Source organism: Misgurnus anguillicaudatus, chromosome 21 (genome assembly GCF_027580225.2).
Source record: "Misgurnus anguillicaudatus chromosome 21, ASM2758022v2, whole genome shotgun sequence".
Taxonomy (NCBI): domain Eukaryota; kingdom Metazoa; phylum Chordata; class Actinopteri; order Cypriniformes; family Cobitidae; genus Misgurnus; species Misgurnus anguillicaudatus.
The window spans coordinates 6,497,886-6,524,060 of NC_073357.2; the positions used below are offsets into that span (position 1 = coordinate 6,497,886).

The window sequence follows — 26,175 nt, forward strand, 5'->3', positions numbered from 1 at the left end:
GCTTTAAAAATGCTGGGTTATTTGTCAACCTAACGTTAGGTCAAAAAGGTTATATTTTGTTTTAACCAAGGGGCACCCTTCCGATCTCTCTGATACAGCCAATGGGGAAGTGACTTAAACTGCAATTCATCGAGTGGCCACTTGAGGCTGGCTCCAAAAGGGAGTCAATTCTAGAGCCCGACCGATAAAGGATATTAAAGGCAGATACCGATATAAATGTTTGTTCGTTTTAAAAATCTGGTATTCCGATATATCGGACGATATTTTTATTTTATTTCAGAAACGCGCAACAAAACATTAACAGATTTCCCTAACATAGTTATTTGTAGTTATTTATGAGTTTTAACTAAAATAATATGATAATGCATTTAACTTGTTTTTTGTTATTGTCTTGTGACCAACTCACCATGAACTCACTTAACCGTTGTTCTCTCTGCCCGACTCTGGCTGAATCAGCAGGTTGAAGAATGTGTGACGCGTTATACACGAGTGTTGCCAACAGGGAGGTTGTAGAGTGCCCTCTGGTGGACAAATTATACAACGGCAACACTCATGACATGGTTGAATGCTGTTTCGTCCGGTTTTTTTAAAATGTTCATTTAAAAATTGACTAGAGTCTGACCGATATATCGGCAGGCCGATATTATCGACCGATATTAGGCATTTTCCAAACTATCGGTATCGGCATTCATAATGGCTGATACCGATAGTTTGGAAAATGCCTAATATCGGTCGATAATATCGGTCTGCCGATATATCGGTCGATAATATCGGCCTGCAGATTTATCGGTCGGGCTCTAGTCAATTTCCATAGACCTCCATGTTAAATGTCCAACTTTACAGTAGAAAATAATAGGTTTACAGCCTGGTACAAAAAGTGTTTTTGGTCTGTATAGCTAATTTCGCCCTTCATGACAACTGTAAGTGGGGTGAATTTTTTTGTAACTCATCCATTTAAATGATATTAAGCCTTACCGTGCCTTCACACGTCACCGGCGAGAGCGTCAAAGTAGCCGGAAGTCATTCATTTTCAATGAGAGCCGGCGGTGAGCTCAGTCTAGCAGCGGAGCGTCATGTACGGTGTGTGAGCATCAAGAAAAGTTGAAATAAGCTCAACTTTATGGTAATGAGCTATGACAGGGTACGGCAGGAACCAATCGGAAGGTGGAAACGTTCGGCGGCAACCAATCAGAAGGTAGAAACCTCAGCTTGAGAGGAGTTCAGAGAATGCATTCGAGTGTCAGAGCGTCAATACACCTTTTCTATAGTGTCGTTGGCAGGGCAGCCAGAGCTTTTATTGACGCTCTCTCAGGTGGCGGTCTGAACGCTGAGTTAAAGTTTTGCATAATTAAGGGTGTGGCCACTTGAGTAATTGTTGAACTGCCACTGCTGTCACTAGAGTCGAGCTAGGTGGGCGTGGTTTCAGCAACCAATCACCTCAGTTTTACCCACGTCCCGCCTCTTTAAGCATTTCCGGATATCCACGAATGATGTGCGACCAGGATGGCAACGCCTACTTTAAGCTTCAAAAACGATCTTCACAAACCTATGGGTGATGTCACGGACACTACGTCAATCGTTTTATACAGTCTATGATTTTAACCCATTGTTGGGTCAAATATAAACATTATCTGGGATCATTTAACCCATGGGCTGGGTTTGTCCCGTTTTGGCCCAATGCTGGGATGAAAATAACCCAACATGAGTGTAACATGACTTGCAGTGCATTCAATCTATACATTTTGTTTATCAGTAAATACTAATGGGGCATACACACCAAACGCGAATTTACGCGAGTAGATTACATAAAGTCAATGCAAAGACGTGAATAGACCCAAACTCGATTTAGTCACATTTAGGTTCAATTTCAGTACAGTTAGGGGGAAGAAAAGTTAAACATAAAATTACATGTTGTTTATTATTTAACTCTTTCCCCGCCAGCATTTAAAAAAAAGTTGAAAGCCAGCGCCAGCATTTTTTATGGTTTCCACAAAAGTTTAATGCCTTCCAGAAAATGTTCTTATTTAAATATATAAACATACAATATATCAAATGAAAGAACAGACCATCTGATTTCATTTGTTGTCATTTGTTGTCTCTCAAATATAAATAGGTTTCTTGCATTTCTTGCATTTTCCTGCCAAAATCTGTGTTATTTGCATTTAAAAAATGTAACATGCTAGTTTTAATATAAATCATCCTGTCTGTGTGTGCGCGTGTGTGAAGGACAAAGACTCCTTAGAAGGATCATCTCAGGTCACGAAGAACTTCATGCCTGGATACCCTGTCAGTGTGACTGCTTAAAGCTCAGGGAAAAAAAGGGAGACAAAAAGGAAAGGAGGGGGGGTCTGAGAGCAAGCGAAAGAAAACAAACCCGACCAGGAAAAATACCCACTGGGGCAATAAAATCTTGCCCCGTTTCTTCCACAGTCGGCCATTATCTCTCTGAAGCGCCTGGAGAACGTTCCTCACACTTGCCAAGGCGGATTAGCGGGAAGCTGGCGGTCAGGGCCGAAATGCGATGGCATATTAACCGCAACATTCCTGATCGAGGCAACCGACATGATGCTAGACTGAATAAACAGAAGTTCATTACTGCGCCCTGACTCTTTTTCCGTTCATAATCGCACCGGGCTCGTCCCTCGATGACTCTAGCAGATCCGAATGAAACGGAGTTGGTCTCCGGCGAGTTCGGAGCACACGGAATAGAAATGCTTGGCGAGAGCAAATTGCCGTTTGACGGTGCTAAGTATAAAGCGTCTCCATTTAGCTCAATCTATCTGTCTCCTTCGTTCAGGAAAAGATGTTTTGATGGAGCTGTGAACATGTAAGAGACAAATCGCTCTGTAAGTGATCACATACAGGAATATGTGTCCGGTGAATACGTTCAGATGTTAAAGGAAACATATGCTCATTTCCACACTATTATCAAGTTTCTTTAAACCGTACAGTTGTTATGATTGGCTTACTTTCACATACTTGTATATTCTGAACCGTCTTTACTAGCATAGGCCAAGTTGCTGTATACCGTAGGGCTGCAACGACTAATCGTTAAAAATCGATAATGAAATTAGTTTTGTATTGATTAGTTGGTCTATGACGTCGGACAGTACGAGCTGTGTATTTATAATTAAAGTCAGGCAAGTTATCTTCATACAACGTGAGCTTTGCGTTTATCAGGTGCTGATTCTTCTCATCGCGCGACCAGCTTGGTTAAAGCAACACTAAAGAGTTTTTGCTCTTTGCTCCCCCTACAGGTTGGAAGCAGAATTGTCCATTACCACTGTCGTAAATAATTTAGCCTACTGCAGCAAAGCTGGCTCTGATTGGTTTGCCGTAAAGCAAGTTTTTGTAGTTTTCACTCGAACTACAGGACCACGACCCGACGGTTGGAAACTTCTTTAGTATGATTGCACAAAAAAAAAAACGTTTGTTTGGAGCCATGGGAATGAATGGGGCTAGGCTAAATGCTAACATATTCAAAGATAGGTGTGGATTAATTCATCAAAGTTGAGGTAAGAACATAGTAAAATATTGAAAAATTGTGATGTTTTCCTTTAATATAAGCAAGTTTTTGGGGTAAGCAAATTTTTCTAGAATTTAGTGGGGTTTTTTTTGCTTACCTCATTGGCAGTTTTTTTTTTTTTTTTTGCTTGTTTTATGCACAGAATCACTTGGGATTGATGTTTTTGGTCTGAAAACTGAAATTATTTTCTTGGGTCGTTTTGCTCATCAAGAAAATACAACTTAATTTAAGAATTTTTAGATATTTTTACTAGGAGTGGCACGGTTCATGAAAAAAATCCGAACCGTTCGGTTCGCTTGTCTTGGTTCGGAGCGCGTGCGTGTCGTACGGTTCAACGGTTCATGGCATGCGCAATGTATGTAGACTCGTGCCCTGTATGTAACTTCAGATAGCGTGTTCCCCTTTCGCGAATAGCGCGAAAGAAGAGGTGACTGCTGTGGAGAGTGGGTGCTGCCGGTCATGTTACGTGTAGAAATGGCAAGAGGGAGAGAAAAAGAAGTCTGCCCGCAGTTGGAGGATGCGCCAGCGTCGTATAAGTTTGGTGTGTGGAAACATTTTTTTATTTCATGTTACCTATGATGACAGCGGAAATAAAACAATAGATACAGCCACACGCGACAGCCTTCTCTCCGACCATTTATCTAATCTGAGGTAATGAACACTGTTTTACGTCTTTTCGTATTCACCGCTATTTTTAGCCTTTCGTTGATAAAACGAAAGCGGCTGATTTCCGCGTAGTTTCATTTTGCTAGCGGGTGAAAGTTGGGCGATCTTATTTCATAAACTGCCCCTTAAAGTAATCAGGACATAAATGGTCAAAAGTGGACAAAAGAGACGGATTTAAATATTACCGGTGTAAACGTTATGTTTCTCTCTCGTCCACATATTCTCTCTGCAGTATTTAAGCAGCCTCTCAGTGATAAATCTTAAAGCTACACTGAAGTTGGCATTTTGAATGCAAGTTATCTTTGTGTGCTAAAAATGCACATAAGTTCATGTAGATGGCAACACACATTCTCTTTTTTGCCAAATAAATGAAAAGCATGTTGAAATCATCAATGTCTTCCCTCTCGCTGTGTCAAAATCTCGCCTGGCTTTCCTCAGGGATGTTCCCATTAATGTGCTTAAAGTCAAATTCAGTTTGTGCATGATTACATGATATAACTTTTTTTAATACTGTATCCTAAATTATGGATAATTAATACATTAATAAGATAATACATTTCTGGAGTGTTAAAAAAATAACAACAAGAACCGTACTGAACCGAGAACCGTGACCATAGAACCGTGATACGAACCGAACCGAGGGTTTTGTGAACCGTGCCACCCCTAATTTTTACTGAAAACAAGACAAAAATAGAAAAAAAAAATATTTTTTCTTGAAAATCATTTTTTGCAGTGTGTATATCACTTTCATATCATGATGGCTTATTTAATTTGTTAATAATAAAAAATGTTACCCTGAAGTCTCAGTTCGTTTTGTTTATTTATATTTTGACATTTAAAGATGTTTTACAATGCAAAAAATGATTTTCAAGAAAACATTTTCTTATTTTTGTCTTGTTTTCAGTAAAAATATCTAAAAATTCTTAAATTAAGATGCTTTTTCTTAACATAAGTCTAGTTTTTAGACCAAAAATATCAAATTTAAGTGATTTGGTGCATAAAACAAGCAAAAAAATCTGCCAATGGGGTAAGCATAAAATATTGAAAAATGGTGATGTTATCCTTTAATATAAGCAAGTTTTTGGGGTAAGCAATTTTTTCTTGAATTTAGTGTCTAAGAAAAATATTCAAGATTTTTTGCTTACCTCATTGGCAGGTTTTTTTTTTGGTTGTTTTATGCACAAAATCACTTAAAATTGATATTTTGGTTTAAAAACTAGAATTATTTTCTTGGGTCATTTTGCTCATCAAGAAAATACAACTTAATTTAAGAATTTTTAGATATTTTTGGAAACAAGACAAAAATAGAAAAAAATATTTTTTTTCTTGAAAATAATTTTTTGCAATGTGTATATCACTTTCATATCATGATGGCTTATTTAATTTGTTTTACCCTGAAGTCTCAGTTCATTTTGTTTATTTATTTTTTGACATTTAAAGATGTTTTATATTGCAAAAAATGATTTTCAAGAAAACATTTTCTTAGTATTTTTGTCTTGTTTTCAGTAAAAATATCTAAAAATTCTTAAATTAAGATGCTTTTTCTTAATGAGCAAAACAACCCAAGAACATAAGTCTAGTTTTTAGACCAAAAATATAAAATTTAGGTGATTTGGTGCATAAAACAAGCAAAAAAAATCTGCCAATGGGGTAAGCAAAAAAATCTTGAACATTGTTCTTAAACACTAAATTCAAGAAAATTGTGCTTACCCCATTGGGAGATTTTTTTGCTTGTTTTATCCACAAATTCACTTAAATTTGATACATTTTGTCTAAAAACTAGACTTATTTTTGCTCATCAAGAAAAAGCATATTAATTTAAGAATTTTTAGATACTTTTAGTGAAAACAAGACAAAAATACTAAGAATTTTTTTCTTGAAATTCATGTTTTGCAGTGTACTATTTAAACGCTGCACAACCTTTTTTTATTTAATGCTTAAAAAATCAAAAAGATTATATTATTAAAACTCTGTGGTAGTATGTGGCTTTTGCACTTTTAAAAGTACACTTACACGCGTGAATACCCTAATTTAGTTCCTTATTTAGCTTTAAGAAGGGAAAATATCGAATTGAGTAATAATTCGGTTTTTAAACGATTAGTCGAAAAACGAATCACCCGATGTATCGATTATAAAAATAATCGCTAGTTGCAGCTCTAATATACTGATAGTACACCTAAATAGTATCTTTGAGGTACTGATAAAAGTGCACATTAGTACCCCAAATGTATACATATCTGTACCTAAATGGTACATATTACACAATATAAAATGCATATAAAAAATTTCATTATTTTTTATTAATGCATATTCATGGACACATCATTAGTGCAGATTATTCTACATTTAATAAATAAAAACTTCAACTAATTTGCTCACCCTCCCTAATGACTTAACAAATCTCCACCTAAATTTCTGTGTACCGCATGGACTTTATTAAGTCCCCCAAGCTAATACTACACAGGAGCTCCAGCGGCCAACGAAACACTATGTGAGCGTCTGCACAAGTTCCCCCTATCAAAACAAACCTTAAAGACGTAAGTGCCGCCAAGTATCGTCCTGGTACGCCCAGCCATCTGCTTCCAATAATGAGCGTCTCTCCATACGATAAAGTTCAGACAGTTTGTGCGTTGACATCAGCCTGCGTGGCATCGCCTGTCCGGTGTCACGACATTAGCGAGCGTGGGGTCAGAGAACAAAGAGTGTGCTTGTGCGACGTACGGATCCGTTTCTAGACACATGCCCTAAAAATCCCTCTGGTCTGGACTGGAAGGTAGGCCGATGCGTATATAAAAGCTGCATTTATCAGTATATGTGCTCCCTGGGGATCGAACCCGTGGCCTTTGTGCTGCTAACAGAGTAATAGAAGTGTGTCAACCAGCATCCAAATTCAGCTCTAGCCCCTTGCATGTGTATTTGTATCATATGAAACCATAAATCATGATGACAAATCATCTTTCGGCATTTGTATGTGATGTAGCGTCTGCTAAACATCTGCGGAGATATGTTTACACCGCTTGTTAAGAATTAACCATAGATGGTTTATAATGCATAAAGCATTTGTTTACTAAATGTCGAGTAAAAAACACTATTGTGTCAAGGCAATAAAACCGAATACAAGCATGAGAACAAAAGGGACCGGAGAGAGAACATCTGAGCGCAGACAGATAAAAATAAAGATTGAATTATTTGTTAATTTCGCTCTATAGCTCCATCCATCAAATATTAGAAAATATCTGATGCCAGATCAGTGCTAAAGATGGTTAAGCTCGAATGACACACTGACTTCAGAACAAAGAGTCTGGGCAGCTCGTGTCCTCAGATACGAGGTCACACGAGGAGTCTGCGGAGGCTTTGGCTTACTGAGAGCGCCATCTTGTGGCGTAGTCCTGCGATGAGCATCGCCCCCCTGCCCGGATCTATGGGACAGTGCAGGCAGACGACAAAAACCAAACTACATTTATTTTGGTGGAGAGCAGGCACAGACAGAGGACACCAACGGGAGCATGATCTAAGTGGGGAACATTACAACGGGGGGTAAATTTTCAAAGAGAAAACACAGACGGGCGCACACAGAGCAGGCGTGTTGCCGCATCGATCAACCGCTACCTCACTGTTTGGACAAGCTCCATTAAGTTTGTGAAACCCATGGGCTATTGCAAACCTTCTCAAAAAACAACACACACGTATCTATTATTCAGGATCCTACCCTCTCGCCCTAATCCACAAACATTAAAGGCATGTGTACGGTTTTCCTATAGGAATTTCAAACAGTTCCACAGAATCGTTCCGATGGAAAATTTATACTTTTGCAAATATTGGTTAATACGTTGTTTATATGTCTGTTTTTTTTTCATCAGTCGACACCATTGCTTAGTACATGTGTCTGCCCTTTAAAACAGCAGTTCACCAATAATGTGGTTGGAAACAGCTTTTTTTATATAACAAGCATGGTTTTACCAGGGATGCGCCTATACAAAATATTCGATTAGTTAGAATAAAATCCACCAATAGATAAATACTGATATATATATTTAATGGGTACTGTCAACTTTGTGCTTACCATCATTTATCAAAATATTTTTTAATCATTTATCACAATACTTCCAAAATATTTTATATATTTTTCCTACTATGGAAGTCAATGGACACTATCTGCTGTGTGTTTACCATCATTTCTCAAAATATCTTCTTTTGTGTTCATCAGAAAAAAAGAAATTCATACAGGTTTAGAACAACATGAGGATGAGTAGTGAAGACAGAATTTTCATTTTAAAGTGAACTATCCCTTTAAGTCTTTATATGTCCCACTGATAATACAGTTAAAGGGATAGTAAAATAAAGCAATAAGCCCCGCGAAGCAGTGGGTCACCAGTGCATTTTATAACAGCTAAGGGGCGTTGTTAGACACGACGCGAAGAGGAGTGCCTAAACCCCCTTAGCCGTTATAAAATGCACTGTAACCCCCACTGCTTCGCGGGGGTTATTGTGTTTATAAAACGGTTACTTCATATGCATAACGTTAGCGGGATTTTATAAAATAAAACACAAATAACTTGTAATTATATTAGTACAAATATTACTCTTCCGCCAAACAAAGTAGTTCCTCAGAATCAAGTGTGACTGAAACAGAGCGCAGTTCACAAACAACACAGACGCAGCAAAGACACAATGAAAATATGATTTTATAAACCAACATTCATCTAATTCATACATTAACATTTCTATCGTGCAACTGTTGAAGTGATGATCAAATATGCTTGGAAGCATGCTTAACTCTTTCCCCGTCAGCATTGTTTTTTTAAGTTGCCATCCAGTTTTAGTTTAATGCCTCTTTAAATAAACATAAAATATCAAATGAAAGAACAGACCATCCGCTTTCAAACAAAAAAAAAAAAACGTTTCATCCTACCTTCATTTGTTGTCTTATCACCTCTCCAATTTTTTTAGCTAAAAGCGGAGATAATTAAATTTTTGTGAAGAACTTTTGTAAGAGATCAGATTCAAAGCCATCAAAACTTACACGCTGTGTTTTCAGTGTTGAGTGAATACGTCAGTGTTTAAGTTGGGTAAGATCGCCATCTAGGTCAGGGGTCTTCAACTACTTTTCTTCAGGGGCCAGATTTTAAAATTGTAAATATGACGCGGGCCAAACTTTTACCCTATTTTTTATTTTGATATATTTTTACTTTTACCATATATGTGTGTGTGTTGTTGTCGTTTTTGTTACTTTTGTTGTAGTATATTTGAAAAAAATGTTAAAAACATGCATTTTCAAAAAATTGAAATTTAAAAGCCTTTTAATTACTGAAAACTCATATTTTCTTTATTAATATTTAATAAAGAAAATATGAGTTTAACATGTAAGAGCCAAATGTTAATAGTAAAAGTGTGAAAGATCAACACTCCTAAACATATTTTGTTTATAACTGTTTACTTTCATTAATTGTTACGTGTCAAGTATTCACAACATAAAGCCAGTCTTCTCCTAATGACTAAAATTGCACTACATGTTTTCTTTTTTAATATTTTATAGATATATAGGCTAAACAGCCTTTCCATTGTCCATTACATACAGATATAACTGTCGGGAGTTCGCCCCCTAGTGGCGTAATGAAAATGTAGTTTAATCGTAAATCTGTCATGGGAGAGAACCTTTAATCTACGAAAATATGCATAGTTAATAATTTACTTACCAGTAATTAAAGTATTCAAGTGTTCCTTATAAAGTAAAACAAACAATAATTAATAATTTTAACTTTGCACACAGTTTTGATTGGAACACACTGAAATACATCACTTCCGGTCGCCGCGTCACATGCGGTGTAGTCGCATAAGTTTATTTTCTTTAATGCATCCAAAGCTCGAATTGGATCAGATAATTACGCACCCGCAGATGGTTGGTACCCCACACAGCCCCTTTCTGTGTTGTCTTGTACAGTGGTAAGGTAAAAGTAACCACGCTGAATTTAAATCAGACTATGGTCGTTTCTCAAAAAGGCTGCAGCCTCCGGAGGTCGCATTTCCAGGCTGCATACGTCATTAAGCCTTATTTCAGAATTTTAACAATTCTAAAGTTGACTATTATTCTTAGTTAATCGTAAATTGTTGTAATATGCTTATGATTTGTGAATGTAATGCTCAGTTAACTTAATCTTGATGACGTATGCAGTCTGCATATGCGACCTCCGGAGGCTGCAGCCTTCCGATTGAGAAACGGCCAAAGGTGACCGGCGGGCCGGATAAAGATGATTGGCGGGCCGCACTTGGCCCGCGGGCCTCCAGTTGACTAGCCCTGATCTAGTGGATAATAGCAGACATATGAACTTGAGTTAGAAACTCCTCAGACAACGTTTTCTCTTTATCGACGAGATGACTCAACACTATTTATTGACATTTATCTGGATATCGCCATTAATTGTGCAATTGTAGAAAAATGTAAAAAATGATTTGAAACTGTGGTGTTTATTTTCATAAATCAGTACGCAGCAACAGTGGCGCAGTGATACTTATGTAATGCGGTCTGAACCGTGAGGTTACCGGGGTATTTTATCACGGCTTAGTTTTTCAACTAGGGGTGCACCGAAATTTGGGGTGCACCGAAATTTCGGTCGCCGAAAATTTTGGCCGAAAATGGCATTATCGGTTTCGGGGGCGAAATAAAAAATCCGGCCGAAAATGTCAACCGAAAATGAATGTCAACCGCGCCCCTCCCATCTGTGCGCTAGCGCTTGGGTTTCACTCACGGTGATCAGTCGTCACACACCCCTCCCCTTCGTGCTCAAGCAGGTTTCACTCACGGTCGAGCCGTTTGCACGCGTCTGCAAAGATTAAGCATGTCTTGATGTGTAAACTTTAGAGAGAGTCGCGCAAATGTGTCTCATACTGTAATCCATTAACGTACATTTGGCGAATAAAGCAATGAAACACAACAAAAAGTTTTTATGTGGAGCGACTGTTGCGCTGTTTGAGATTCACCCTCCTTCTCTGTGTGTGCGCGCGTGTTTAAGTGCCCTTAATAGTGCACATATGAGAGAGACGCGTTTAAAAAAAAACAAGCAAACATAAAATCTCTCTGTTATTGACAGGGCTCATATAAACAAAATGATCTCCACAGTATTCTTTTTCTAATAAAAACATTTGTTTATGTCTTAAATGTATGTATAGATTACAGTCAGATTGTGTCATTAATGATAATCAAACAACCCATGACAAAGAGACAAATAGGATAAATAAGATATTTAATTTATTGTGTTATAATTCATTTAATTTGATTTCTGTACCTAATGCTGTTTTCAGACCTTATTAATGTACAACTTTGCTCTTTTTTATAAATGTTTGCAATTTCTTTATTGTTTATTAGATTTTCCCACCCGCTTTTTGCTGATCGGAAAAATAATCTGATCTGTGCCTCAAAAACTGTAATGTGATCCAAACTGTGAGTTATTTGATCCGTCACACACCCCTAGTTAGTACACAGTGATAGCCATAAATGCAATTGTACTAATAATTGGCATAATAATTTCTTTCGATGTTTCGGTTTCGGTTTTTCGGCCTTGGTTTGCTTTTTTCGGTTTTCGGTTTCGGCCAAGAATTTTCATTTCGGTGCATCCCTAGTTTCAACCAATCAGAATGAAGAACCAGAACTGCCGTTTTATAAATGTAAATTTTGTCATTATTTACTCACCCTCAAGTTGTTACAAACCTGTATAAACTTCTTTGCTCTGCTGAACACAAATGGAGGTATTTTTAATAATTGTCAATAACCAAATTTATTTTGGGGCACCATTCACTTCCATAGTATTAACTTTGGAAGTCAATGGTGCCCCAGATCTGCTTGGTTACAAATATTCCTTTAAAAAATAAAAATAGTATTCAGCAGAACAAAGCCAGCACCAGCATTTTATATGATTTTCACAAAAGTTTAATGCCTTACAGAAAATGTTCTCCTTTAAATATAAAAACATACAATATACCAAATGAAAGAATGGACCCTCTGCTTTCAAAAACAAAAAACATTTCATCCTGTCTTTATTTGTTCTCTTTTATCACCTCTCAAATATGGGTAGGTTTCTTCAAAAATAAATTTTTTTTAGCAAAAAAATACTTTTGATGGAGATCAGATTCAGAGCGATGATCAAAACATACACAAATTTTGAACTGTTTGCCCTAAGGCGATACTTCTGACACTAAGTTGGGTAAGAGCGCCACCTGGTGGATAATAGCGGAAATACAGATTGCCGGAAAAACTGGTCATTGGCAGGGAAGCCTTCTCTCTTAATCAACAGCAAAATTCTAGTAAAAAATCTTTTAAAGCACTCTTAAAATTAAAGGACGCACATACAGTAAGCGTCATGGTGTAATAATAATAATAAAGAATATGCAGCCAATAAGAGACAAGAAAAGATGGGAACTTCTTCGGTAGTGCTTTCAATACAGTTTAATAATATTAATGTTTTATTTATTTATAATACTATTATGTTTTTTTACGATTTCAAGGGTTAACTATTCTGAAGATGCTATAATACGGAAAAATCTTGATTTGGTAACACTTTACAATAAGGTCGAAATAGTAAATATTAGTAAATGCATTAATGTTAGTTCATGGTGCATATGTTAATGTTGATTTTATAAATGAATCAGTAAATGCTGAAATTAACATAAACTAAGATTAGTAAATTCTGTATTAGTATCGTTCATTGTTAGTTCATGATAGCTAATGCATAAACTTACTGTTAACAAATACAACCAAGCTTTAAGTCTCAACATAATTCCGATATGTTACATTTGTTTTTCCCATACATTTAATGAGTTTACTATAATTGTAAAATGTGAAAAACAGTAATGAAGATTAACTAAGTGACACTATGCACTAGCTGCCGCTTCTGATCAAATTGAAACACTTATTAAACATATAAAGCTTCTCTGGGCGGACACATCATTGTAAACAGACAGTGACTTATGAACATACAATCAATGAAAAACACTCAATACCTCTGTTTGTTCTGTGGAAGAGATTTGGCGTCCACAGCAAACATTTTCGACACAAAGACGATTACCGGCGCCGTCCCATCAGCCGAACAGTCTAGGAATGCTAGCGGGCAAACACAAACAGATTAAACTCTCATTTGATGACTATAACACTGATTTAATAGTTTGTTTGTATAATTCTGCGTTTTAACACAATATGGACGGTCACGGGAGACAGTGTGGAGGTTCTCGTGAATACAAAATCTAAAAACTAAATATAAGCATCATCGCAAATGTGTTACATAATGTGACCCTGGACCACAAAAATTGTCAATTTTTGACATTGAGTTCATTGGGTTTATTAGGATAGAATAACATTTGGTCGAGATACAACTATTCGAAAATCTGGAATCTGAGAATGCAAAAAATCTAAATATTAAGAAAATCGCCTTTAAAGTTGCCTTAGCGCAGTGCTTCTCAATTATTTTCTGTCACGCCCCCCCTAGGAAGAAGTTAACATTTCGCACCCCCCAACTCTCTGCCGCGACTGTAAATAGTATAATTTGTCTATAAAATTATACATCTGCAAAACATTGTATCCTTATTAACATTAAAGAAAACACAAAAAAAGAAATATCAATCAACTTGCAAAAAAGAATCACTTTATTAACATTGTTTTTTAGTCTGTAACAGTAAAGACTTAAAATGCATCAATTTGCCTGAAATAAAGAAATCGATCTTTATTTACAGTATATTTTTTGACCATTTGATACTGAAAAATTAAATTAAATATAATCAATAAATAATAATAAAAAACCCAAGCGGCTTATCAGCGTGTTTGGGGTGTAATGTCTTTAAGTGAAGTTGCAAAAAAATCACTTCCTGAAAAAGTATTTTCCCCGGGGTCTCGCGCGCCCCCCCCTGGTGTCGCTTCGAGCCCCCCTGGGGGTCCCGCCCCACTATTTGAGAAGCACTGCAGCTTAGCGACACATATTACTGATGAATAATAAAAATATATATATATTTGCTTTAGGAAATTTACTAAATATCTTTATGGATTATGATCTTTACTTAATATCATAATGATTTTTGTCATAAAAATATCATTTTGACCCATACAATGTATTTTTGGCTATTGCGGAATATACCCGTGCAACTTATGACCGGTTTTGTGGTTGCAGGGTTACAAATGTGTAAAAAAAATGTAAGGAGCACTTTTCCTTTAAATTCATGAGTTCATAAGGCCTACGACATTAAAAGCATAATGTTTTGACACAAACTCCTATCAGAAATGAATAGAAACACAGAAAGCTATAAAATACCCTCAAGAAAGCAGTAACAAAACATTTTTTTACGCTGTTTAAAATAAAGGACCTTTATGGTGGAAACCATTTAGGATGTAAAAGGTTTGTAAGTTCACTACAAACCAATGAGCCAAGAGCAGACACCTGCAATAAGACCATTAGTTTTCTCAAAGGTAACTGAAGTCTAGCAATAGAAAGCATTGCATGAATCACTTCGTCTGCTAACGTGTTCGCCCTCACCTTTTTTTAGCTCTTGCGTTTTCTCATGCAGAGAATCAAACCTGCGCACTCCCACGCTCATCAGCTTTTCAACTCTCTCAGACGACATCTCAGCCGGACTGGGCAGCTTTTCACAAACCATCGCTGAATCACACGGTTAAAGAAAGCAGACGTAGCTGACAGTTTCCACAAATAGGGTTCAAAACAGGGCCTGAAACTCTTGAATGAACTAAACTTGTTACTTCAACACTGTTACCAAAAGTAAATTTAACAAATGGGGACAAACATTTGATATGTTTAAACGTGAGAATTCTGTCATGCTGAATTAAAAGTCCACTGAATTGGTGCTCCAGTATAGCTCAGTGGTAGAGCATTGCGTTAACAGCGCAAAAGGTCATGTGTTTGAACCCAGGGAACACACGTTGGTAAAATGTATGCCTTGAAATGTACTGTAAGTCGATTGGATAAAAGCATCTGCCAAATGCATAAATAAAATATATTAAATATACTGCAGATTCATCTAGTGGTGAGATTGTGAATTGCAAGCAACGGCTCAGTCCAAAGCTCACCCCTCACTTTCGATACGCATAGAGAAGCTACGGTAGCCGCCACAGGACAAACACGTCATTGTAACAGTTAACGTACCTACAGCGGGGAAAATAAGTATTTGCCACATCAGCACTTTTATCAGTAAGGGGATTTCTAAGTGGGCTATTGACACACAATTTCCACCAGATGTAGCCATCAAGCCTAATATTAAATTCTTATAACGAAATCAGAACATTTAAGTATAAAAGTTGAGTCATAATAAATAAAGGGAAATGACACAGGGAATAAGTATTGAACAATTGAAGAAAACAAGGTGCAAAATGGCATAGAAAGCCAGGAGATCACCAGAAATCTGTCAGTATTGAGAGAGAAACCCTGCCCCTATCAGTACTAATTAATATCAGCTGCTTCAGTCCTAATTGATGGCCTATAAAGGCTTTTCATTACCCAGGAAGAACACAGGAAAGACTTCATTATGGGTAAAAATAAAGAACTCTTTCAAGATCTTCGTAATCTTATCGTTGATAAGCATTTGATGGGAATGGTTATAAGCGCATTTCCAGAATGCTGAATATTCCTGTGAGCACTGTGGGGGCCATTATCCGGAAATGGAAAGAGCATCACTTCACCATAAACTGGCCACGATCAGGTGCTCCACGTAAGAGCCCTGTCCGAGGAGTCCAAAGAATAATCAGGAGAGCCAACAACCACTCGGGGAGAACTTCAGGAAGACCTTGCATCAGCAGGTACTGTTGATTTAAAGAAAATTATAAGCAATGCACTGAACCACCATGCCATCCATGCACGCTCACCATGCAAGACTCCATTGCTGAACAAAAAGCATGTTGAGGCTCGGTTAAAGTTTGCGAAAGAGCATTCAGAGAAGCCTGTGGATTATAGAGAGACTATAGTATGGTCAGATGAAAGCAAAATTAAACTTGTTGGCAGTCATTCTACACACCATGTTTGGAGAAAAAATGGCACTGCCCACCACCCCTAAAAAACACCATACCAACAGTTAAGTTTGGGGGTGGAAGCTGCTTTTTAGCAAGGGGTACTGCCAGATTTCATATTATTGAAGGCAAGATGAATAAAGAAATGTACCGGGAAATTCTGGATAAATATCTGCTGCCATCTACCAGAAAGCTGAAAATGAAAAAGTGGTTTCAAAGAAAGAAAATCAAGTTGCTTAAATGGCCCAGTCAATCACCTGACCTAAATCCCATAGAAAATCTATGGAGAGAACTGAAGATCAAAGTTCATAAAAGAGGCCCAAGGAACCTTCAAGATTTAAAGACCATTTGTGTGGAAGAATGGGCCAGAATCACTCCTTAGCAATGCAGACGACTGGTCTCCCCATACAAGAGGCATCTAGAAGCTGTAATCACCAACAAAGGCTTTTCTACAAAGTATTAAATAAAGTGTGTTCAATACTTATTCCCTGTGTCATTTCACTTTACTTATTATGACTCAACTTGTATACTTAAATGTTCTGATTTCTTTGTATGAATTCAATATTTGGCTAAATGGCTACATCTGGTGGAAATTGTGTGTCACAAGCCCACTTAGAAATTCCCTTACTGATAAAAATGCAGATGTGTCAAATACTTATGTGGATATTTAAAAAAATCCTCTTAAAATGGATTTAATGGAGTTGTCTTAATCTGTGCATTTGTTCGGACGGTTGCACCGCCTGACATTTTACAAGTTTGAGAAACCAAAACATAAACTAATATGAATTGTTAAAAAATACAGAACATGTATTTAAACAAAATATTTTTATGGAATAAAGTGACACATGTAAATGTTTCAAGTTATTTTAAAAGAAAATAATGCACAAAAATATCCATGTCGTCATTGACCCATATAACAGCTCTCATATGGATATTTTACCACTAATATTTTCTAAATGTAATAAGACACATTCATATCAACTACATTCTATTCCCAACAACAACAACGCCTACCACGCAGGCCGCAGTATTTCGAGAGTCGTTCAATTACACGTTAAAGGGAGCGACTGACATTTTACTAAAACCGTTAATTGTAAAGCCGCGTCACTGCGAGCACCTGTCGTCTCTGTAATTGCGTGGCGGGTCCGTGTCAATCATATCAGCGTTGAAGGAGCTTCTAATAATGCCGTGTTTTGTGTTTCCACCCCATACAGCTGTCGAGATCACGGTGGGACGGGTGACGGCTGAGGGGGTGGACAACGCCACTCAACTGATCTCAACAACGTCATTGGAGCTCCTGTATAATTACACTGACTTCTACATTCACAACAGAAAACTGAAAAGTCCAGGAAATAGGGACAAAATGTTTTTTTACATTTGCATTGTTTGTTCCACTGTAAAGATTTAAGTGTCTACTGGATGCATTTGATCCAAACTACTAAAAGAAGTCAAGTAAACTGGTTTGCTAGCATCTTATGCACTTAAATGATGCGTAAAACCAGAGCATTGAGTGTTGCATTAGTAGCGCAAAGGTTGTGGGTTCATTCCCAGGGAACACGTATTCGCACATAAAAAATGTATAGCTTGAATGCCCTATAGGCCGCTTTGGACAAAAGTGTCCACCAAATGCATAGAAGTAAAAAGTATATATACACTCACCTAAAGGATTATTAGGAACACCATACTAATACTGTGTTTGACCCCCTTTCGGCTTCAAAACTGCCTTAATTCTACGTGCAGGGTTCTTGCAGGTTTCAGCAAGTTAAATTTAAGACCTTTTTAAGACCTTTTAAGACCATTATGAGTAAAATTTAAGACCAACACGACACATTACTAGAAGCATTCGAATGATTTCAGAAATTCTCAAAACGTTCTATTTTTATTGATTCAGTTATAGAAACATATAAAATGAACACAGTTTTAAAACAGATAATCAAAATACATGGAAATTCATTATGCTTAACCCTATTAGACAGCGAGTGTTGGCGGCGACAAATTCTACCCACAGCACTTTAGGAAAACACTTCTGACAATGGCGTCACGTGATTCATAGAGACTTCAGTTAGTTCCTGGAAGCTCATAGTGACCCATTAAAACACATTGAGTTAGAGGCAAAGAGCTGTAATTTTTCTCACTTAATAGTCAAGAAATGCATTGATTTACTATATTTATATCACACTAATATGTGTAAGTAGTATTTTTATAAAATTCTATTAACAAATGTTTTTTGACAAATAAAATCCACTAATATAAGATCAGTTAGTATGGTCAGCCGCTGGTTTGTGCCCAGTTTTACACTGCCTCATACAACTTTAAAGCTTTAAAATGCATCACACTGTGTAGTACGTAAGCTTATAGGGGAGGTTTCCCAGACAGGGATTAGACTAGTTTTAAGAGCTTTCCAAACTTGAAAACAATTTGCACTGACATATCTTAAAATACATCAAAATGCACACAAGTAATGGTTTTAGTAAGGCATGTTTATTTAAACTAGTTATATGTCATAATTAAACTAAGGCCTAGTCCTGTGGCCGGTTGCATAAACATAGCCGTGACGTTAAGACTGCGTCTTAAGAATGATTCTGACTAACTAGAAATTAGTTAGGGCTAATCAGTCTTATTATTTGGATTTAAATTATACCAATCTCCCTTTCTATGAAACATACTTAAAACAGTTATGATCAGTCTTGAAGAAAAAATTTCATGACTAACTTTTAAGACTGGTCTTAAAGTTTTATGCAACTGGCCACTGGTTTAAACTAATCCCTGTCAGGGAAACCACCCAATAATGTTTATGCATGTTTATAATGTACAACTGACTGTGTGCCTGTTTCATTTATAAATATACAAAGAACAAAAGATCACTTTCAATTATTATTAATCACTAAAAGCATTATGATGGTTAGATTTGGCAAACACCAGACGAATCAATTGCATCTTTATGTGGTAAAAGATACAGAGCACAGCCTGAGAAACAGGAAGCCACTGACTACAAATGGCACTGAGCAGCACTTTGGGGTCCGAGTGCCTTAGGTCACGAGCCATGACCTTTAACCCCAATGACGTCACCATCTTTTCCACCTTTTCTTTGTCCCTGGAGGAGACCAAGTGCAGGTGTTAGATATTTAAAGGTGAAAATTGCTATCATTACTGTGATCAATATGTTTGCATCTGATAAAAGTGTTTAAAGATCATTTGGTTACACATTTCATGCAGACAAAACAGCTGACGTTACCTTCGAGTGATCACGGCATCATACAGACTCCAGATATTATCCAGGACGAGCTGCACAAACAGGGGCTTCTTTCCTTTGGACTGAGACAGAAAAAGACAGTTGGGTTGTGAGCCATTTATTATAATATAAACTAAACGCAAACTAAGCCATCATGTCGGGTATGTATTCATTAGCTCTCTTTTTAAAGACAATGTTCATTTGAAGTCACGATAAAAAGCCCTGATGTGACAGAACTGGGTCAAATTGTCTGCTTCAAACCGATCTGGATTGAGTTTAAAAACTTGACTATGACAGCCCCGTGTAAATCAATGCTGTCGTCTGGAGGTCACGTCGCCCGCGTCTCGTCCCTCAATGAATGAGATCTGTCTGCTGAAGCATAATGATGGGTGTGATTGATCGGTCTGAGATGATAATATCACGGCGAGACAAGAGACTCAGATCTTTATGGTCCAAGACTCATTATGCAGATTCATCTTCCTGCGATACTGTAAACATCTGCTGACTGCGAACAAATTCTTGGTAACTTATTGTACGCATACTGATGAAAGGTGCTCTCGTTACGCTTACAGGTCAGACAAAATGAAAAATGTATAAAAAAAACAATATTCATGTACACATTAAAACTATTAGCTACAGAAAAGGATTGACAAGTTTCAACAAATCATAGTGTGTTTTTCTTTTAACACTTCTGTGCATTTCATAAATAAAATATCAGGGTTTACAATAAAGGAAAGGTACACTGGTAAAGTTTTAGGTAAGTTAAGGCTTTTATTTTATTTTTTCTACATTTGGCCTAACCAGGTTTTCAGCTACAAGCAAGACGTCTATCCAAACTAATTGTGAAACGTCTGTGGGCACTGTGAGATCAATCACAGCCAATCAGGGGACATTTATACATTAAATGCAAACTCATTTTTAATGAACAAAATAGAACATGCTTATGATAAATCGGTATTTACAGCCTTTGCCTATATGTTATGATTTTCTTTTAAATAACAAATTAAAAATAAATATTATATTATTGAGTCTTAAAGGGATAGTTCACCCAAAAATGAAAAATCTGTTGTTCCTCATGTTGTTGTAAACCTGTATGAAGTTCTTTTTTTCTGATGAACACAAAATATATTTTGATAAATGATAGTAAGCTGATTGTAACCATTGACTTCCATAGTAGGAAAAACAAATATGATGGAATTCAATGGGTACCGTCAACTTTGTGCTTACCATCATTTATTAAAATATATTCTTCATCATTTATTACAATAATTACATAATATTTGTTTTCCTACTATGGAAGTAAATGGTTACAATCAGCTGTGTGCTTACCGTTAATTATTAAAATATCTTTTTCATCATTTATCACAATAATTACATAATATTTGTTTTCCTACTATGGAAGCACATGGTTACAATCAGCCTTGTAGTTACAATTAAGTATTAAAATATATTTTTCATCATTTATTACAATAATTACATCATATTTGTTTTCCTACTATGGAAGTAAATGGTTACAATCAGCCGTGTGCTTACCATTAATTATTAAAATATCTTTTTCATCATTTATTACAATAATTACATAATATTTGTTTTCCTACTATGGAAGTAAATGGTTACAATAAGCTGTGTGCTTACCGTTAATTATTAAAATATCCTTTTCATCATTTATTACAATAATTCCATAATATTTGTTTTCCTACTATGGAAGTAAATGGTTACAATCAGCCGTGTGCTTACCATTAATTATCAAAATATCTTTTTCATCATTTATCACAATAATTACATAATATTTGTTTTCCTACTATGGAAGTAAAGGTTACAATCAGCCGTGTGCTTACCATTCATTATTAAAATATCTTTTTCATCATTTATCACAATAATTACATAATATTTGTTTTCCTACTATGGAAGTAAATAGTTACAATCAGCCGTGTGCTTACCATTAATTATTAAAATATCATTTTCATCATTTATTACAATAATTCCATAATATTTGTTTTCCTACTATGGAAGTAAATAGTTACAATCAGCCGTGTGCTTACCATTCATTATTAAAATATCTTTTTCATCATTTATCACAATAATTACATAATATTTGTTTTCCTACTATGGAAGTAAATGGTTACAATCAGCCGTGTGCTTACCATTAATTATTAAAATATCTTTTTCATCATTTATCACAATAATTCCATAATATTTGTTTACCTACTATGGAAGTAAATAGTTACAATCAGCCGTGTGCTTACCATTAATTATTAAAATATATTTTTGATCATTTATCACAATAATTACATAATATCTGTTTTCCTACTATGGAAGTAAATGGTTACAATCAGCCGTGTGCTTACCATTAATTATTAAAATATCTTTTTCATCATTTATCACAATAATTACATAATATTTGCTTTCCTACTATGGAAGTAAATGGTACAATAAGCCGTGTGCTTACCATTAATTATCAAAATATCTTTTTCATCATTTATTACAATAATCACATAATATTTGTTTTCCTACTATGGAAGTAAATGGTTACAATCAGCTGTGTGCTTACAATTAATTATCAAAATATATTTTTCATCATTTATTACAATAATTACATAATATTTGTTTTCCTACTATGGAAGTAAATGGTTACAATCAGCCGTGTGCTCACCATTAATTATCAAAATATCTTTTTCATCATTTATTACAATAATTACATAATATTTGCTTTCCTACTATGGAAGTAAATGGTTGCAATAAGCTGTGTGCTTACAATTAATTATCTAAATATATTTTTTTATCATTTATTACAATAATTACATAATATTTGTTTTCCTACTATGGAAGTAAATGGTTACAATCAGCCGTGTGCTCACCATTAATTATCAAAATATCTTTTTCATCATTTATTACAATAATTACATAATATTTGCTTTCCTACTATGGAAGTAAATGGTTCCAATAAGCTGTGTGCTTACAATTAATTATCTAAATATATTTTTTTATCATTTATTACAATAATTACATAATATTTGTTTTCCTACTATGGAAGTAAATGGTTGCAATAAGCTGTGTGCTTACAATTAATTATCAAAATATCTTTTTCATCATTTATTACAATAATTACATAATATTTGCCTTCCTACTATGGAAGTAAATGGTTGCAATAAGCTGTGTGCTTAAAATTAATTATCAAAATATCTTTTTCATCATTTATCACAATAATTACATAATATTTGTTTTCCTACTATGGAAGTAAATAGTTACAATCAGCCGTGTGCTTACCATTCATTATTAAAATATCTTTTTCATCATTTATCACAATAATTACATAATATTTGTTTTCCTACTATGGAAGTAAATGGTTACAATCAGCCGTGTGCTTACCATTAATTATTAAAATATCTTTTTCATCATTTATCACAATAATTCCATAATATTTGTTTACCTACTATGGAAGTAAATAGTTACAATCAGCCGTGTGCTTACCATTAATTATTAAAATATATTTTTGATCATTTATCACAATAATTACATAATATCTGTTTTCCTACTATGGAAGTAAATGGTTACAATCAGCCGTGTGCTTACCATTAATTATTAAAATATCTTTTTCATCATTTATCACAATAATTACATAATATTTGCTTTCCTACTATGGAAGTAAATAGTTACAATCAGCCGTGTGCTTACCATTAATTATTAAAATATCTTTTTCATCATTTATCACAATAATTACATAATATTTGTTTTCCTACTATGGAAGTAAATGGTTACAATCAGCTGTGTGCTTACAATTAATTATCAAAATATATTTTTCATCATTTATTACAATAATTACATAATATTTGTTTTCCTACTATGGAAGTAAATGGTTACAATCAGCCGTGTGCTCACCATTAATTATCAAAATATCTTTTTCATCATTTATTACAATAATTACATAATATTTGCTTTCCTACTATGGAAGTAAATGGTTGCAATAAGCTGTGTGCTTACAATTAATTATCTAAATATATTTTTTTATCATTTATTACAATAATTACATAATATTTGTTTTCCTACTATGGAAGTAAATGGTTGCAATAAGCTGTGTGCTTACAATTAATTATCAAAATATCTTTTTCATCATTTATTACAATAATTACATAATATTTGCCTTCCTACTATGGAAGTAAATGGTTGCAATAAGCTGTGTGCTTAAAATTAATTATCAAAATATCTTTTTCATCATTTATCACAATAATTACATAATATTTGTTTTCCTACTATGGAAGTAAATAGTTACAATCAGCCGTGTGCTTACCATTCATTATTAAAATATCTTTTTCATCATTTATCACAATAATTACATAATATTTGTTTTCCTACTATGGAAGTAAATGGTTACAATCAGCCGTGTGCTTACCATTAATTATTAAAATATCTTTTTCATCATTTATCACAATAATTCCATAATATTTGTTTACCTACTATGGAAGTAAATAGTTACAATCAGCCGTGTGCTTACCATTAATTATTAAAATATATTTTTGATCATTTATCACAATAATTACATAATATCTGTTTTCCTACTATGGAAGTAAATGGTTACAATCAGCCGTGTGCTTACCATTAATTATTAAAATATCTTTTTCATCATTTATCACAATAATTACATAATATTTGTTTTCCTACTATGGAAGTAAATAGTTACAATCAGCCGTGTGCTTACCATTAATTATTAAAATATCTTTTTCATCATTTATCACAATAATTACATAATATTTGCTTTCCTACTATGGAAGTAAATGGTACAATAAGCCGTGTGCTTACAATTAATTATCAAAATATCTTTTTCATCATTTATTACAATAATCACATAATATTTGTTTTCCTACTATGGAAGTAAATGGTTACAATCAGCTGTGTGCTTACAATTAATTATCAAAATATATTTTTCATCATTTATTACAATAATTACATAATATTTGTTTTCCTACTATGGAAGTAAATGGTTACAATCAGCCGTGTGCTCACCATTAATTATCAAAATATCTTTTTCATCATTTATTACAATAATTACATAATATTTGCTTTCCTACTATGGAAGTAAATGGTTGCAATAAGCTGTGTGCTTACAATTAATTATCTAAATATATTTTTTTATCATTTATTACAATAATTACATAATATTTGTTTTCCTACTATGGAAGTAAATGGTTGCAATAAGCTGTGTGCTTACAATTAATTATCAAAATATCTTTTTCATCATTTATTACAATAATTACATAATATTTGCCTTCCTACTATGGAAGTAAATGGTTGCAATAAGCTGTGTGCTTAAAATTAATTATCAAAATATATTTTTCATCATTTATCACAATAATTACATAATATTTGTTTTCCTACTATGGAAGTAAATAGTTACAATCAGCCGTGTGCTTATCATTAATTATTAAAATATCTTTTTCATCATTTATCACAATAATTACATAATATTTGTTTTCCTACTATGGAAGTAAATAGTTACAATCAGCCGTGTGCTTATCATTAATTATTAAAATATCTTTTTCATCATTTATCACAATAATTACATAATATTTGTTTTCCTACTATGGAAGTAAATAGTTACAATCAGCCGTGTGCTTATCATTAATTATTAAAATATCTTTTCATCATTTATCACAATAATTACATAATATTTGTTTTCCTACTATGGAAGTAAATAGTTACAATCAGCCGTGTGCTTACCATTAATTATTAAAATATATTTTTGATCATTTATCACAATAATTACATAATATCTGTTTTCCTACTATGGAAGTAAATGGTTACAATCAGCCGTGTGCTTACCATTAATTATTAAAATATCTTTTTCATCATTTATCACAATAATTACATAATATTTGCTTTCCTACTATGGAAGTAAATGGTACAATAAGCCGTGTGCTTACAATTAATTATCAAAATATCTTTTTCATCATTTATTACAATAATCACATAATATTTGTTTTCCTACTATGGAAGTAAATGGTTACAATCAGCTGTGTGCTTACAATTAATTATCAAAATATATTTTTCATCATTTATTACAATAATTACATAATATTTGTTTTCCTACTATGGAAGTAAATGGTTACAATCAGCCGTGTGCTCACCATTAATTATCAAAATATCTTTTTCATCATTTATTACAATAATTACATAATATTTGCTTTCCTACTATGGAAGTAAATGGTTGCAATAAGCTGTGTGCTTACAATTAATTATCTAAATATATTTTTTTATCATTTATTACAATAATTACATAATATTTGTTTTCCTACTATGGAAGTAAATGGTTGCAATAAGCTGTGTGCTTACAATTAATTATCAAAATATCTTTTTCATCATTTATTACAATAATTACATAATATTTGCCTTCCTACTATGGAAGTAAATGGTTGCAATAAGCTGTGTGCTTAAAATTAATTATCAAAATATATTTTTCATCATTTATCACAATAATTACATAATATTTGTTTTCCTACTATGGAAGTAAATAGTTACAATCAGCCGTGTGCTTATCATTAATTATTAAAATATCTTTTTCATCATTTATCACAATAATTACATAATATTTGTTTTCCTACTATGGAAGTAAATAGTTACAATCAGCCGTGTGCTTATCATTAATTATTAAAATATCTTTTTCATCATTTATCACAATAATTACATAATATTTGTTTTCCTACTATGGAAGTAAATAGTTACAATCAGCCGTGTGCTTATCATTAATTATTAAAATATCTT

General features: G+C 34.3%; 1 protein-coding gene across 2 annotated transcripts in view; it reads right to left on the reverse strand.

Annotated features, from left to right (window-relative positions):
• efl1 (elongation factor like GTPase 1) overlaps positions 1 to 26,175 on the reverse strand; it is a 160,330-nt gene that overhangs the window by 123,695 nt on the left and 10,460 nt on the right. For both annotated transcript variants that reach the window (XM_073859644.1, XM_073859645.1), the window contains exons 9-12: positions 19,423 to 19,502; positions 19,145 to 19,281; positions 14,707 to 14,829; positions 13,187 to 13,286 (exon numbers count right to left, since the gene is read on the reverse strand). In XM_073859644.1, coding sequence (XP_073715745.1) covers positions 13,187 to 13,286; positions 14,707 to 14,829; positions 19,145 to 19,281; positions 19,423 to 19,502 — 440 coding nt within the window. The remainder of the gene's footprint in view (positions 1 to 13,186; positions 13,287 to 14,706; positions 14,830 to 19,144; positions 19,282 to 19,422; positions 19,503 to 26,175) is intronic.